This window comes from Gymnogyps californianus, chromosome 18, assembly GCF_018139145.2.
Source record: "Gymnogyps californianus isolate 813 chromosome 18, ASM1813914v2, whole genome shotgun sequence".
In the NCBI taxonomy this organism is placed as follows: domain Eukaryota; kingdom Metazoa; phylum Chordata; class Aves; order Accipitriformes; family Cathartidae; genus Gymnogyps; species Gymnogyps californianus.
In genome coordinates this window covers 6,352,630-6,368,384 of record NC_059488.1, presented here as the reverse complement: position 1 = coordinate 6,368,384, position 15,755 = coordinate 6,352,630, and the positions used below count along the sequence as shown (strand labels likewise).

The window sequence follows — 15,755 nt, the reverse complement described above, 5'->3', positions numbered from 1 at the left end:
ATAACTACTTAAACACAGAAATTTAAACAGCCTTCATTCCTGATCTCCTAGATCAGGATCACTGCTTTCTACAGTTAACATTCTGGTTGTCCAACAGACAACAGCAGCTCCCACTCCATACGAACACACAAGCTCCTATGGCAACAGGCACAGATGAAAACTTAAAAAATAAAAATAATCAAGATGAACAGAAACACATCTCACTTCAAGCAGCTTTATAATGCAAGAGTCTGATTAAAGTGGAGAGGCAGGAGTAAAACAGGCAGCAAGACCAAGATGTGACAGTCATTTTACCTCTGCTCACATGACTGCATTGAAGGCACGCTGGATGACCTTTGAGCCAATTCAGAAGCTGTCCTTTATCTTTGAAAGTTCAAGTCAATTGTGCTTTGAATAAATACTTCTCCGTAGTTACACTTAAACTGCTGCATTATATACTAGAAATACAGAAAGTGTCCATGCACAGCCCTGAAGCACTTTGAGAATAGCCCTTGCCAGGATAACTCATGGATCACAGAAGTTGTAGGCATCACCAGCACACACAGATGGCAGGCAAACTCCCACAGAGCCACAGCATCCAAAGAGCTGACTGGCCAAACGAAGAATCAGAATGGAAGAAGGATGGAAAGCAAAACTTGCTTGTAGGAGTTCGGCATTCAAGGTTACTACTGCAGAACCCCAACCAAGCACTGTAATAACTGGTAGGAGTCTCTGCTAGGACAAGCTCACTACTTGAGTTCACGGTTGGATTCTAACAGGACTCTTTAAGAAATAATTCAGACAGCAGCTGAGCTAGTTATTAGTCATTCGCCTTGTTATTCATTTATGGTTGTTACTTTGTCCATTCTTAAAAATCCCTCCCTTAAGCTTTAACAGGGAAAAAAAAAAATCCAGTGCTTAAGACAGAGACTAGCAACTGAATTTTGTAAGGCTTTAGGCTGACTCTTACTGTAGCACAGCACTGCTTATAACCAATGGGCTTTCTAGTGCCATTGGTAGCATAGTCAGTACAACAAACAGAAGCTGTACAGATCACAGCAACCCTGAGGTAATAAAAGTATAAAGGAAGAGATGGAATAAATGTGAGATATGTACGATAATCTTGCCACCTAGAAAAGATTCTGAGAAAGACACTCTTGCTAATTACACAACAGGAGCAGCAGTGGAAAAAAAAAATAAGTCAGTATATTTCAGTTTTTCCTTTGTTTTACACACACACTCCCCTTAATGGTATCCGTGCAGGCTTCCCTGCAGAACCGTCACTAGTGTTAAAAATCAGATCTTTAGTCTGTCTTTCTATCTGTACAAAGTGCAGTTGGAATTGATTGTGATCTCCCAAACTGGATGCAGAAAGGACAGAAAGTCTTCCTCTCCCTTCTGCCTAGGTCACCCCATCCTAGTTCCCCTCCCCCCTAAGAAATTTTTAAAAGTTAAAAGCCCTAATTAAGCACGATCAACTTGCAATTAGTTTTGTCATCTTCTTCCAAAAAGGAAAACCCAAACGAAAAGGAAAAACAAAACACACAATGCCTCACCCACCCCAAAAACAATAGTTCCATTTAAAAAAATAAATAAATAGTGTGTATATTTCATGCTGAAAAAAAAAGAAAAGTCACAGAAAGGATTCATTTTTGGTTTTCCCTCCCCCGAACATGACACCAGGCATTTTCTCCCCCCTCCCCTGACGTAGACATGATGGTACATTCCAACCGGCAATGTGCATCTGTGTTGAAAATGAGTTTCTACTCCTGCACGGTCCCACATGCATCAGGGAGCATCCAGCTAGCTGCTAAAGCAGAGCAAAGGCTTTCAGGTTTTGGGTATGGTCCCTGCCTGTTCCTTTGGTCCGTCTGTTAAAAGGCTCCTTGCTGCTCCCAGGTCTCCGCTCTTGTCCGTCTGCGTTAAAACGTGCACTCTGGTCCCCACACTTCCCGAGTCACTGGAGCTTCGTACCCAGCTTGCGCTGTCTGTTTCTGCAATAGCAACACAGAGGGCGGGATGAGAGAGGTGGCCCCAACCCTATCGCAGCGTATTGCAGCAAACCAGTGGGCAAAAGATAGGAGGATTAAAGTAAGGCTCTGCTTAGCTCCACACAAAAATAAAGCTGCCCCCACCATACTCTACAGGGAGATCACCCCTTCCTACTCCTTACAGTCCTAGAACATCCACCGTGTCTTACGTGTGCACAAGCTCATATGTGGATGCAAGATGATAAACAATTGCTTGCAAAGAACATGGGCTAGGGAGCTGAAATACTGACTATTTAAATGAAACATTCTTTAATCCCAAACACTCCCCAACAGACTCACCTTCCAGACGCAGTAGTTAACCCACAACTTGGTATATCTTTACTCTGCACTATTCTACCCACAGCAGCTATCTACATATTAGAAAATAAATTAATAACTACATCTGACAAGTCAAACCAGCTACAGCTCCTCCACCCCCCAAGATCACTTACCTTGCCTCTGCTCTCGTGACTGTGTATTCAAACCACAGGATGTTAGGAATGAGGCTGGTATCTCGGATTAGAAAGAACTCTGAAATTGGCCTGGAAATGGACAAGGTGGTGGAAAGGGAGAAATAATTAGACTTTTTCCTCCACCACAATTTTGATCAAAATAAAAAAAAAAATAGCACAAAAACTGCTCCAGACTTAACATTACTATTCTATTACCCTTCAGGGTGGGAAAGGAGCTCCTTGTTAAATCTAATCAAAAAAACCTCTTGTTTTTTTTCTTTCCTTATACAATGTTTCCAGATTATATTATACTTAAATGGCTTTGAAATTTCACTAGGTCATCAGACGTTCATTAAGAAAGGTCTGTTCTGCTTGAAAAGCTTCTCCAGCACTCTGCCACACCTCACAGCTTCAGTAGGGCTTTACAAATGTAACAGTTGCTTAAACTTCCTCTCTCCCCCACCCACATCAGGCAAGGATATACCATCCTTTGTATATGCATGCACAAGAAAACATGGAGGAACAAGTAGGTTACACAACAGTCAGTATGCAAAACTGGAACAGAACCCAGGAATTCTCATTTCTATCTAACATCTGTAACTTAGGTGGTTCATAGAAGTTTGAGCAGCCCATTTACAGTCAGGGCTTGCACAGCTACAACTAAAATTTTAGAGACTGAAGTATCTTTATGTTTGTTTTGCTTCAGATGCAAGGGACAATTTTTACACCGATTGATTAGGAAAATTTTCTTTTGCCAGGCAATTCTACTACACCTGTGTTACCAACTCATTGCAAGGGACTCATTTAATGAGCAAAACAGCAATCCACAGAATGCAGACTTGCAGGAATAAAACCTCCACAGAATAGAGAGACTTACCATGCAGCTATCCTTGGGAAGAGAGGAGTTAGTATCTCTTGTGTGAAGGCAAACCAGGCTATGGCCATAATGCTTCCTGCCACACCTCCATATAAGACTTGGCTCCAGGTGTGGTAAAGCAAATAAACCCTGCAGTGGAAGAGAAGAGTCACTAGACAGGCTTTAAAACAAGAGGAGGCATGCCTCAAGGGCTGATGTTTCACTGGACCCTCAGACGTTCTGAGCAAGTTATCCTCCAGATGTTAAAAGTGGATATCTTACTTTTTTCATTAAAAAGCTGGCAAAAAAAGTTGGGAAAAAACTGGCAAAAAATGTCTTCCCTGCTACAGCAGTTTCAGCTTAGAACACTTCTAGTCTGAGCTTAACTCAATAACCCTCCACATTCTTCTTCATGTGTCTTTGGATTAGCTGAGGAACTATTACTGTTGGTTCCCACGAGAGACTTTTCCAAAGCCAGTAACAGGACAAGCCCCCTCCAAGCCACCAAAGCTGGGGCTTAAAGGCTTTCAAGAACATAGACAGCATTTTTGTTACGATTTGCTGCTCTCAAATGTGACAGCATGAAGGCTGCACTACCACAGCGTGCTTACTGTGATTGCAGCCATTCAGAAAGCTGTATTAATAGTCTGTTAAGTTATCCATGCACATGAGCTACGAGTCACATTCAAAATTCTTTTCACCCATATATCATAAAGCCATTAAGATCACCTTATCTGACCCTCTGCCTAGCACAGACCACTGGATTTCCTCAAGTTAATTTTTATTTGAATTAGACCATATATGTGTTATGAAATTGTCCTGTCAGAAATTCAAAAAATAACCAGTAATAAGGAATCAGCTCTAGTGTACAGTCAACTGTGCCAACAGGTAATTACTTTCCTGTTGAAAACATGGCCTTATTTCTAGCCTGAGTTAGTCTGGTTTCCAGTTACTGGAGCTCATTTTATATGTGTGTGTGTATATATTTTTTTTTAAATCTACTAAGGGGAAAAAATCATTATCAAAGTTTCATTTTCTTTATTCATCTTAATACAACTAAATCTTGCAAGTCAAACAGCTATAAGTGTTTTTATTAACTAATGCTCAAGCAAAACAATCAGACTGATCAACTGTAGCAATCCACATGCTGCAGATGCTGGTGTGCCAAGGCATGGTGCAATGCTTTCATGATTAGTGCTGGAAAGAGGGCAAGGCAGTGAGGCTAGAGCATGGCAATGGAGCCGATGAGGAACTGGTACAAACTCAGCTGATCTTGGGTTTTATAAATGCTTCTGTGAAGCACCACACATGTAGCACCTTTGCTTATTTGAAGGGTCTCATGGCAACACAGCAACTTCTGCAAAGCTCTGACTTGTACAATGCAGTCGTTGAGAATTAGATCAGAAATGCAGGATAAGGAATGACAGGTCTGCTGGCTGTTAAAGGCCACAGGACTGTATGAGAGCATAAGACAAACAATTGCTCCATACCTACTATATGAGACTAGCAAAGCCACTGTGACGAGGCAGATGGAGAGCACATGTCGCCATAGTAAATCCAGAAACCTCGCATTGTTTGTTTGGTGCATTCTGAAAGAGATGGAGAGCCATTAGCACAGTGGCAGGGAGCTGAGCAGTCCTTATCTCTGTTCTCACTATCTCTGAAACCCTAGGAAAGCTCTACTCCAGTGGGGTCATGGGCAGCTCGATACCATCCCAGCAGCAATCTGTCCCACTGGCAGCAGTTAAAGAGAAGCCAGAAAGCCACACTTCTCTCTCCAACTGATAACAGGGATTGCTGTGATGGAAGGCAGAATGCTCACAATTACTGCAACTGATATGAAAGGCACATGCTGAGCATATGCAACAGGGAGCCAAGACATCAGAGTCCCTCCATCATCCACAAAGCTAGGAGGAACTGCGAGTTTTGTCTTCCTCCACACGTGGAGCCACAAGACAGAGCCATGCCCCAGCGAGAATTTCAGAAAAGCACAGCACAGCATGTAAAACCAGTACTCGGTAAAGGAGATGAACTAAAAGGTCATGCAAGTGGGCAACAGGTATTACCTAAAAGATTGCAGACAACCCCACTGACAAAACTGAGTAGACACATGAGAAAGCAGCTTTTCTTTCCTCCTCCCTATTCCCTCCCTCTTCCCTCACACTGGTGGATCATCACAGCTTAGAAGCAGCAAATCAGGAGACCTGTACCCAGATAGGCACAGGAGGCCCACCCGTACCCTTCAGTTTTCAGCAACGGTAACTACAGTCCTACATTCAGATTGAGACAGACATGCTTCATCCACCCTAGCCACAGTAAATTGTGCAGTTCCTCAGATTTAATTCCGTTATGCCACTGAAGTGGCACACAGCAAGGGAGCCATCTATTTCAGGTGTTTCAACATATTAACAGCCAAAACCTGACATTGAATTTTTACCTTAAATAAAGGAACAGAAAGGAATAGACAGAGAAAAACCACATGAATTGGGAGTGGCTGGACGGCATCCCATATTTTGTGGTCACTGTTGAATGGGCTTCTGGGAAGAGAAGAAGAAAGAGTATGGTCAAGGTCTACTCTGTACATAGCAGCTGGAACGTTCCAGATGTGAAGCCAGACCACTCTGCTGGAGTATGTGCACATGAGTTCACAGGACACGTCTCTGCTCAGATGGCTCTGCCAGCCTTCTTACACCCAAACATCCAAAGCCAACATGAGGCAAAGGGGAAAATACCCTCTAACCCCCCACAGTTAGCATTCCACTCAAAACTCAACCGACACCATGACACCAATGGGCCATACCATACCTTCGCAGGGCCGAGGCTCCCGGATTACATTTTTTATTAACCAGTTCACTCCCTCGTTGAATGCCAGCCCTCCCAAGAAAGAGATCTGCGAAGGCAAGACAACTGTGTCATCCTATCTAAAAGATCCATCTACTTACCAGGCACTCTCTGTTGACAAAACCCCAAACTATGTTTCTAATTTTCTTTGACTACTAGAGTTAAGACCAATGGCTTCAAAATTCTCTACCTGAGGAAGAAAAGCATTTCTTTTTCAGCCCACTTCATGTATTTGGCAACACATTGTGTATATGCAGGTTTTCAGCAGATGATAGACAAAAAGACAAAAATGACACTGTATAGCAATTCTGTTATCATACTTCCACCAGCAAGTATAGAAAGTGACATTTTTTACCAGGGCTGGTTTTAAGGGATTGTCTTTCCCCAACCACCAACAGGGGGAGTGCACACACTGTTGTTTGGGTAAATAGCTTAAAAAAGGTGACTTTTTAGGCTTTCTGGCTTTTCCCTCTATGAGTATTTTCATCTTGAAGTTGCTGTCTTTAGTCTAAAATGAAGTCACACTCTGAACTGAGCTAGACTGGTAGCATTTATTTTTACTCTTTAATTCCATAGTCCATACACTTCCCCTAAATTAATCCTGCTGCTATGATCAAATTTGCAGCTGGTGATGATACTCTGCCTCCTTAACACTCAGTCCCATTCCAGATGATGAAGCAATTTTTCACTCTATGTCCTGAGCTACGGGTCAGGCTGCTGCAAGTCTGCTAGCATCTCTCTCCAGCTCAACGGGGACTTCCCACGTAAAGAACCGGGAATCAACCTCAACATTTGTCTCGTTACCAACGCCTAACAAGCCCCTGTATTCAAAAACCTACGAATTTGTGCAATAGTTACTCTAGCTTATTCTCTCTTTTGGGTTGCAAAAACTTAACAGCTGCCTCTCCTAGCTAGCATCAGCTTAATAACCTAGAAGTCCCATTCCCAGGTCCCTTGAGCCACTGGTTCCCATGACACCATGGCCCTATATTAGAAATCTGCTCCCAAAATCCTTTCACTGGCCCCTATTTTATCTGTTTACTGAGGGCAAATGTTACAAGAGGTTTATACCTCCTAAAGGGAATTTATCCATGACACTGATTCCCAACTACCTGTCAGAGCAGACAGAAAGCATTATATATTACAAAAGAGTCCCTTCTTGGTCATTTGGACAGAAGCAAGTCTCTTCTGTCTCTGGTATTCCATTCACAGCTGGGAAGCAGCCATTATAGACAGATCCACTCCCTTGGGAATCTGTAGGTTTTACTTTGTATCCCCTTTTCTGCCTCAGTAGTTCAAAGAAAGCACATCCTACTGAGTTACAGACACCATCTCCTGCATATGCTGCCCATCTTGCAGGAACCTACAAGTGCTATGATCCTACCGGATCTTGGGAGTGTTCCCACTCTGCAACAGCATTCTTTAGTTCCTCAGACATCTCCCTCAATGTTTTTGGACAGATAATGCCCAAAACATACCACAGAGTAACAGAAAAGTCAGCAAAGGCTAAGCAGTCTTTTAACCTGATACAGGTGATAAGTGTCTCCTGCTGTTCTTTGACAGGAAGATCACCTTACCTAAGCTTGCTCTTTAAAGAGAGAAAAAGAAGTGTGAATACAGGAGCACCAGGTGACAAAGGAAAAGACTTTTGTCATAAGGAGAAGCTGGGAAGGGAGAGAAGGACTCACCGTGTGAAGCTCTCTCTTGAATATGATGAGTGTTACAAAGCCAACAATAATGAATATTGGACCAAGACTCAAATAAGCTAAAAGCTGACCAGAGAAATCACCTAGGGAAACAAACAAGAGAAACAAATCAGTTTGAACTTCACAGGTACTGGCCTGCCACCAGAGCGTGGGTCAGTTGGTGCCCTGAATCACTGACAGCAGAGGGGCAAACTCAGCACTGCAGCAAGTCTCCATTTTGCAGACTGACTACTGCTGCTCCAGCCGAAGAGAAGCCAAGGCAAGGAAGACAGCAGTGCTTACATGCAGGTTCAAAAGCAGGGATGAGAGGAGCTTGGCATCGTTCAGCACAGATTACTGCCAGCCAATTTACAACAATGACCATGGGTGTGGGCCCAGAGTCACTTTAATCCAACATAAGCACAGGCTGCTGCAAAAGAGGCAGCGTCTTTCCCTCCCCCTCATTCATATTGCCTCCCTGTGCCAGCAATTACCAGCAAACACTCCCCAAACAAATCCTTTCCCGCTCCCTTACTAAAATGGGTTAGTTTTCAGCTGGATCAGCTCCCTAATCTGTCTCACCATGTGTCTGCATGAACACTAGCATTAGCAAAATGGGGTGGAAATAAATAGCTAAACATAGCAGGAGATAAAGGGGAAAAAAAAGGAGACTGCTTTTTAAGCAGTAGCCCACTTGTATCACACAGAAGTGACTTTGGGCCTCCACCCCAAATAGCTAACAGTCTAGTTATCCCCCAGGGAGAATCAGGGAGCAGCAATGGGACCTCACAAGAGGTCATAAGGTACCTCAAAACCTTTATCCTGAACTATTACAGACACAGAAGTAGGCAAACAACAGTAAAGAGCAGCTATGTATTTTGATCTAAGTTTCTCTTGCCTCTGTTCCCTGAAAAAGGACACATACAAAAGTATTTGGAGAGAAGATGTCAGCATAAATTCCAAGTAAACAAAAAATTATCAGAGTAATTTTGTTCCAAGATCAGCAATTTGTATCAGGAGAGCGAGAACTCTCTACCAGAGAATCTTTAAAGACAGTAGTCACTACAAAAATGCGGTATGAAGCCAGTGAGCAACTTGAGACGGGGTACTTTCTATATTGGTTCTCAGAGACTAGATCTTCTCCATCCCATCACTGAACACAAAAGGATCAGCCTCCACATAAATTTATCCTTCCTCCCTCCTCTCAAAAGGAAACAGGATGCCTCTGCAAGGCTGAGCATTGGACTCATTCCTAGATCAATTCCACTGCAAGACACTGAATCTCCCCAGCCCACGCACCCACATTTTAAAACAGCACTTGGCAAAATGGACTTTAACCTCAGCCTCTGAATACTGGAACTGATAAAAAAAAGTTATTGCACTGCTACAAAGTTCACTCTGCTGATGTTATTGCCACATAGTTGTGGTTACATCAGGTACAGCACATAGATCCCTCTTGAATTCCAGACTCTGGGTTAGATTTGGGAACCAGCAACATCATCAGCAAGGATTACTTGCAGGAGTTTTAGTTTGCAACACCAGTGAAATTAGGAAGAGTTGGAGGACAAAACCCCCAAGAATACTGGGTTTTCACTGAAGTGAGGTTCTATTTTGGTTTTAACCTGAAAAGTCTTAGAAGACACTGAATTTGAAACTTCTCTTGCACCACATGGCAGGTTTGCCTTGCATCAGTTGGGTTCCAAATGCTCCCAAAGCAGAACAGCCATGTATTATGGTAATGCAACGTGGATGTAAGTGACAGATCAGTTACCTGGCAATAGAGAATCAAGCCCCTTATGGTTTTACATAAATCACAAACTCTCAACAAAATGCATCCTCTCTTATATGATGAGAGAATTCATGAGACAAGCCACCAGACATTCAAAATTACCCTGAAAGCCTTTGGAATACTTTCCGATAGTCTCAATTCCAGTGTTACCAACTGAAAATAGCTCATCATTGAGGAATCACCATGTTTCAGATCATTCACTCTGTTAATCCACGGTACATAAAGGCTTAGCACTTCATGACTAAAAGCCGTAATTGTGTCAAGTAGAAACCAAACTAGATTATTTATCTTCTCGGGGGGTTCTATTTCTTGTGCAGATGGTGGAAGAATACTTAAGGAAGTAGTCTTTTAATTTAAATAGCATCAGCAGTACCAAACTCAAGATCCTTCACTACGTTACATGATAACATACCCAATAAATCAAGCCACCCAGACTTCACCGGCGCACAACCCACACTTGAACCCGAGGCAGAGAACCAGAAACCATCACTCCTAGATGCTGCCTGCAGGCAGAGTACCAAGTCCTTTACTCAGACAATCTTAACACAATAGCTCCCCAAACATTTCAACTGTCCATTTAGAATAGAACAGAGATAGCATTAATAATATTTCATATTACTGTGGCTAACAGCAATCAATCAGAATCACATTCTGAAGCCACTTCTTCCTAGGGGAGGAGGCAAATAGCTGTGCACTAACTGAACGCAGCACTTTTGCTATGCCCTGGGAGCTACACCAGGAACTCACTAATGCCATCAAAAATGTACTCGCTAGATTAGCAGTTCAAGGCAGAGCTGCACTAACTAAACCAGCTCTTAAATGATTGGAAATCGCCAGTGAAGAAAGCAAAGCAAGCTCTGAGAGAAAGGCCAGCGCTGATCACTGCACAGCACTCCCGGGGCCTCAGAGCGTGATTACTTGTGTCACTCCTATCTACTCTCACGCTCCAGTGCGCTCAGAGACTTATTCCCAGAGAAAGGGGACTTGCAGGAGAGCCAACAGTTTGAAGTCCAGTCAGATCTAGCAAGCAGATTTCCCCCCCCCTTTTATTAAAAACTAATTTTTCTTCATTTTACTAAACTTGGGAATTTTAAAGCAATTCCTCCAACCAGTAAGAACAGAGACAAAACCTCTGAAAAAATGCAAAGGAAAATCTATTTAATATATAGCCTGGGTTTTGTTTTAAATTCTGCTTTTTTTAAAGTCCAGCCTTCCCCAGACATCATTTGGGGCTTAAGATGCAAAAATAAAGAACCCAGCTACCTCATTTTTAGGCACCCAAGAAATAAATAGGTGAAACAGTATAAATAGCTCAGAAGCACGCCATTTTTTTCAGCCTTCATTCAGCATCTACTTCTGCTCCAATTCAACATTTTACCCAGCATTCTTTCAGTGGAAATATCCAAACTTCACCACATTAGGTTAACCTGTATATAATGTAAAAATGTGAATCAACAACACTCTAACCACAACATACCACAAGACCTAGCTTTACCACCACCACCACCGCTTCCTATTGAAGCGTCTATTTGTGGCACTGCTGCTGGTCGTATGCTCTTGACTAAATGCATGTGTGCAAGTTGCACAGACAACATGCAGCATATGTGTGTCACATGCATTTACACCAGTAAATATTCATGATGGATCGTCATTTCCTCTACTTGTGCATATCCTGATATCACAAGCTGTGAGAAAGTAAAAATATCTTCAGGAGGCTTTAAATTACAGCATAAAAAGCACACATCAGACATGAAACTTCTGCAGGAAGATTAAACATAAAACCCCGCATTAAAGAAGCCAAACAACTGAGTGGTATCTGCTTCTTTCAACAACAAATACTACTTAGCTACGAAATGAGCCCTGACTGGTGAGCTACCACCCTAAACAGAAATCACAGCAAGGGTTATCAGAACAAACATTCCTATAGGAGCAACACGTGCTGATACTGAATAGCAATGAGAACTGCTGAGCCAAAGTACATACACAGCATGAGCACCTTTGCTCCGATGCACCTTTTCACCAATGGGTTGATTCTGCACGCTTGCCTCTGCAACTCTGCCTGACTGTAGTAAACACCCTTCACAACTGAGAAAACAGGAAGATTCTCTGTCATTCTGCAAAGAAAGGGTTTGGCACGCCACATTCCTCTCCTTAAAGAATTTGTCCAACGTGAGAAGAGGAGGTCCAGAAAGTCCCAAAGCTTTAAGAATCCCAGCGGCACTGAAGAGAGGAAGTTTTTTTTTTTCTTTTCTCCAAATAATAATAAAAACCCAAACAAACCAGGAACTCAATGTTTCTCCAGTGAAACTCACCCTACAGACAGGAAGTCCCTGAAGATGAGTTTTAAGTCTGCAACACAAAGTCATCCCAAGCAAAGCAATGCATACGGGAAAAAACAACCCTAATTATACACACAACATGACAGGATTTAGTTTAGTTGTTATCAAACAAGAAACCCTCAGGCTTAGTGTGAGCCAATACCTTCAGAGTAGTATCTGATGCTCTGCAGCAGTCAAAAAGGCAAGAACATTTTTAAGAGCAAAACAAGTTACCGTTAGAGCACTACAAAAATTTATTATGTGATTCTGGTGTCACTGTCTAAAAAGGGATGGTAAACACAGAAAAGGCAAATAGAAAGGGGACAAAGATAACACGAATGGAACAGTAGCCACTCCAAAAATATCAAATAACTCAGACTTTCAGCTGAAAAAGGTAAACAGAAGATACAACTGTTCTATAAAGTCATGAATGATATGGAGAAATGGACAGCAAACATTTATTTCCTCTCACTGCACGTGAGATAGAGAGTGTTTGATGAAATTACTGAGTAGTGGACTCAAAAGCAGAAAAGAAACAACCACCACATTAAGTTACAAAGCTCAGTGCCAAAGATACTGTGAGATCCACAGCGGAAATGGGTTCAGAGAGCAATCAGACATATTCAGAGTATAGCTTTTATATATCCATCAAAGGGCTTAACAATCTTGATGCAATCACCAGTCGATTACTGGAAAGACATACAGAAGGAGGATTATTCCTGCCTACCTGCCAGCAACCCGACACTATGCCAGATCATTCCGTGGTCTCACCAAAGTACAGTTGCTGATGTGAAAAGCTCCAGGACCAAACATTTCTGAAAGCGATTATCAGGACGATATTTTTAAAGACTGTCCTCCTCAGCAGCATGCTTTAACACACTGTCAAGTAACACTGCCATTGTTGGTTTCTTTTCCCTATGTTTGATCTTGACATTTACTACGGGTAATATTTCAGTTAGGTCTCCAAGATCCCGTTACTCAGACCAGTTTGCAGTTGACTAACACAGCATTCATCCGCTGTTTCTCATTTGATCTTGCTCAAAGTTGACATCGCAGAAAGCCCTGGAGAACTGAGCAGCCAGCCACACAAGCAGTAAGGATGGGTGTCTGGCGTTTTGCACTATATCGCTATCGATATGGAAACATTAGATAAAGATAGGGAGGACAAGCACCCTTCTGGAGACACCTCTCCCCTTCACAATTAGAAGCAGAAGCCCAATAATGGGCTTCATCTGCCAGACAGAAATCAGCAGTGACTGCTTTTCACCTGGTCACCGCGAGAAGGACCATCACTCTTGGCAGATGAAAGCTGGGATGACAGCAGTTCTGCACTGGAAGTCTTTAAAGACATGAGATTTTAAGAGCCAGCTGCCCCAGTGGCTCAGCACGCTGCACTCCAGGCCCGCAGCCTCTGGGATCAGCCAAGAGCAAAAGATGTTTGCCACACAACAGTGTATGACATGCCAAGACAGCTTAATAACTTACGCTGGTAAAAGCAGGATCTATTTCTCATTCTGACCCCTCTCTATCAGCACAAGGCTACATTAACTCCACTGTGCTGAGCGTACTGCCAACATCACTATTTTATAAATATGCATTATCTAGCAGCTTTACAGACCTGAACTTAAGCTGTACACAGACAGAATGTAAGCAGCTTTCTAAATAAAGTTAGAGCACCTCCCCAAATCCAGGTAAAAGTATCAGACCTACCATCTTACTGCAACTCATTTTTCTAGACGAAAATAAAGAAACTTTTGTACCTCCAGCTGTTTTAATGTTTTAGTCCTTTGTCTCCACTTTATAGGCTTCCATAATTACATGTTTTATCCAAGACAAATGCAGTGTTCAACCCCTCAATACATAACCCTAATCTCGGTGGTGATTTACCCCCTCCACGCAATCATCTTCTCCATTTGCCTGTATGAAAGCACTCAATGCAGAGAGAAAATAATCATGTTATGTCACATTCTTTAAGATCTGACAGATAACCCTTGTGCAGCAATTTCAACCACCTTCATTTCCCAAACCAATCCAACAAATAGTGCACAGGATGCTCTGTGTATACTGCCAGGTTCAGATAAGGAGATAAAATACAAAGATGAATATATCAGTACTACTGGAAAGATTATTCCCGTCTCCCCCAAACTGCCACATTAATATATTTGAGAAGGGGGATGGCAGAAGAACGTACAGGGTGAAGGAAAATGCAAGACAGAAAAGGAAATGCCAATCTTTCACATAAAATATCACAGAAAACCACAAAGCAGCCATGGGGGGGGGGGGGGGGGTGGGGGTGATGGGGGTGTTTCACACCAAGAAATAATGTATTTCCAGCACCAGATCTTTCCAGTGTTGTCACATTTCAAGTCTTCTGGCTAAATGGGTACTTTCAACCCAGAAGATCCCTAAGCACTTTAGAAGCTTTAGGTATTGCACTACTGAGAGGAGCTTTCATCAGGAACGAAAATCCAGCTATTGAAATAGGACACACAGCAACACTTTATGGCAAGTTAGGGACTTGCTAGGAGAACTAGCAATACTGAGAACAGTGTTAATACAAAATTTGGATTTTGATCAGATTGTCAGTACTAACTCTGACACTTCACACCTTGCTTTTTCTATTACCTTTGATTACAACAAGCAGCTAAAAAAAAAGTTTTTCTATCTCACCCAAAAACAGCACAGCACAAAGCACCTGAAAAGAAGCTCCTAAAGACCACAGTTACTAATGAGACACTGCTTAGACAGCCGCTATCTGAATACAGACCTATTTGCGTTTGCACACTGGTAGATCAGGGATTCATCCTACCAGAACATGGGCCAGGCTGCCGGCACGCAGTGCCACAGTGACATGGCACAGGACCTTTGCAGATTATACCACTGCCCCAGCTGGAACAGCCCATCCTGCAGGCAGGCACCCGTCGCTTCTCACCACTGACTGCACCCAAACCCACCTTGCCAAGTGCTGACCTACAGGAAGCTCTGCGCCTGTCGTCCTCTGGGCATTTCCCACAGCGCTGCTTGACCAAAGCACAACCGCGGGGCTCACTCCCAGCACAGCCACAAAAGCCACCTGGCAGCCAAGCCCACCTCAGGAGCAGGGCCGCCCTGCCACGGCACAGCTCCCCGGGATGCCATGAGGGAACACCAGGGCCAGCTGGCTCTCTGACATACCAAGTCAGACCTCCAGCATCAACCCAGACACCCAACGACAGGGCAGGGAGAGGACACCCAGCCCCACCATGCCGCTGTGGGGGAGCAGGCACGCCCTGGGTGGGGCCCACACCTCGAGGCCCAGGGACAGCCACACATGGCCAGGCGTGCCTGGGGGCTGCAGAGAGGGGCGAGGCAGTGGTGTGGAGGTGGGAGAGTGACAAGGGAGGGCAGGCCTGGCCCCCTGGCCCCACGGCGGCGGGACAGGGCCGCGCCCCGGGCCCCCCCTCCCGGCCCCCTTCACTGCCTGGGGCTCAGCAGCCCCTGGAGCACGGCGCCTCGTCAGGGCGCATGCGCAACGCCGAGTCCCCCCGCGGCTCACTATCCGGCAGCGAGTCCCACCGCCCCCAGCGCGCACGCGCGCCTCGCCGCCTCAGAGCGACCGCTCAATGGCTCACTATTTCGCAGCTGCCAGCCCGGCCCTGAGGGGTGCTGTGGAGCGGCGGGCGGAGTCCGCCGCGGGGAGCGGCGCGGCGGCCACCGGGGAGGCCGGGCGGGGGCGAAGCGGAGCTTTACCTGCGGGATACTCGACGTGAGTGAGGGAGACCGGCCGCCACGGAGCGGGGAGCGAGCACTCTCCGACTGCGGCCAT

The 15,755-nt window shown here is 44.2% G+C and overlaps 1 protein-coding gene across 2 annotated transcripts; it reads right to left on the bottom strand.

Moving 5' to 3' along the window:
* Window positions 1–1,662: 1,662 nt before the first annotated feature.
* On the bottom strand, window positions 1,663–15,755 carry DOLPP1 (dolichyldiphosphatase 1). Of its 2 annotated transcripts, XM_050907780.1 has the most exons (8): window positions 15,680–15,755; window positions 7,847–7,947; window positions 6,123–6,207; window positions 5,755–5,854; window positions 4,808–4,906; window positions 3,339–3,467; window positions 2,462–2,551; window positions 1,663–1,973 (listed from the first exon to the last, which is right to left on the bottom strand). In XM_050907780.1, the coding sequence occupies exons 1-8, from the start codon at window positions 15,753–15,755 to the stop codon at window positions 1,937–1,939; spliced, it is 717 nt and encodes a 238-aa protein (XP_050763737.1). In that variant the 3' UTR covers window positions 1,663–1,936. The 2 variants fall into 2 exon arrangements, with proteins under 2 accessions (XP_050763737.1, XP_050763738.1); XM_050907781.1 differs by lacking the exon at window positions 3,339–3,467.

Coding starts and splice junctions, on each gene's coding strand:
- DOLPP1 (XM_050907780.1), bottom strand. CDS start 15,755: ATGGCCGCAGTCGGAGAGTGCTCGCTCCCCGCTCCGTGGCGGCCGGTC. Junction 7,948..15,679: donor TCACGTCGAGTATCCCGCAG/GTAAAGCTCCGC, acceptor TTGTTTCCCTAG/GTGATTTCTCTGGTCAGCTT. Junction 5,855..6,122: donor GGAGCCTCGGCCCTGCGAAG/GTATGGTATGGC, acceptor TTCTCTTCCCAG/AAGCCCATTCAACAGTGACC.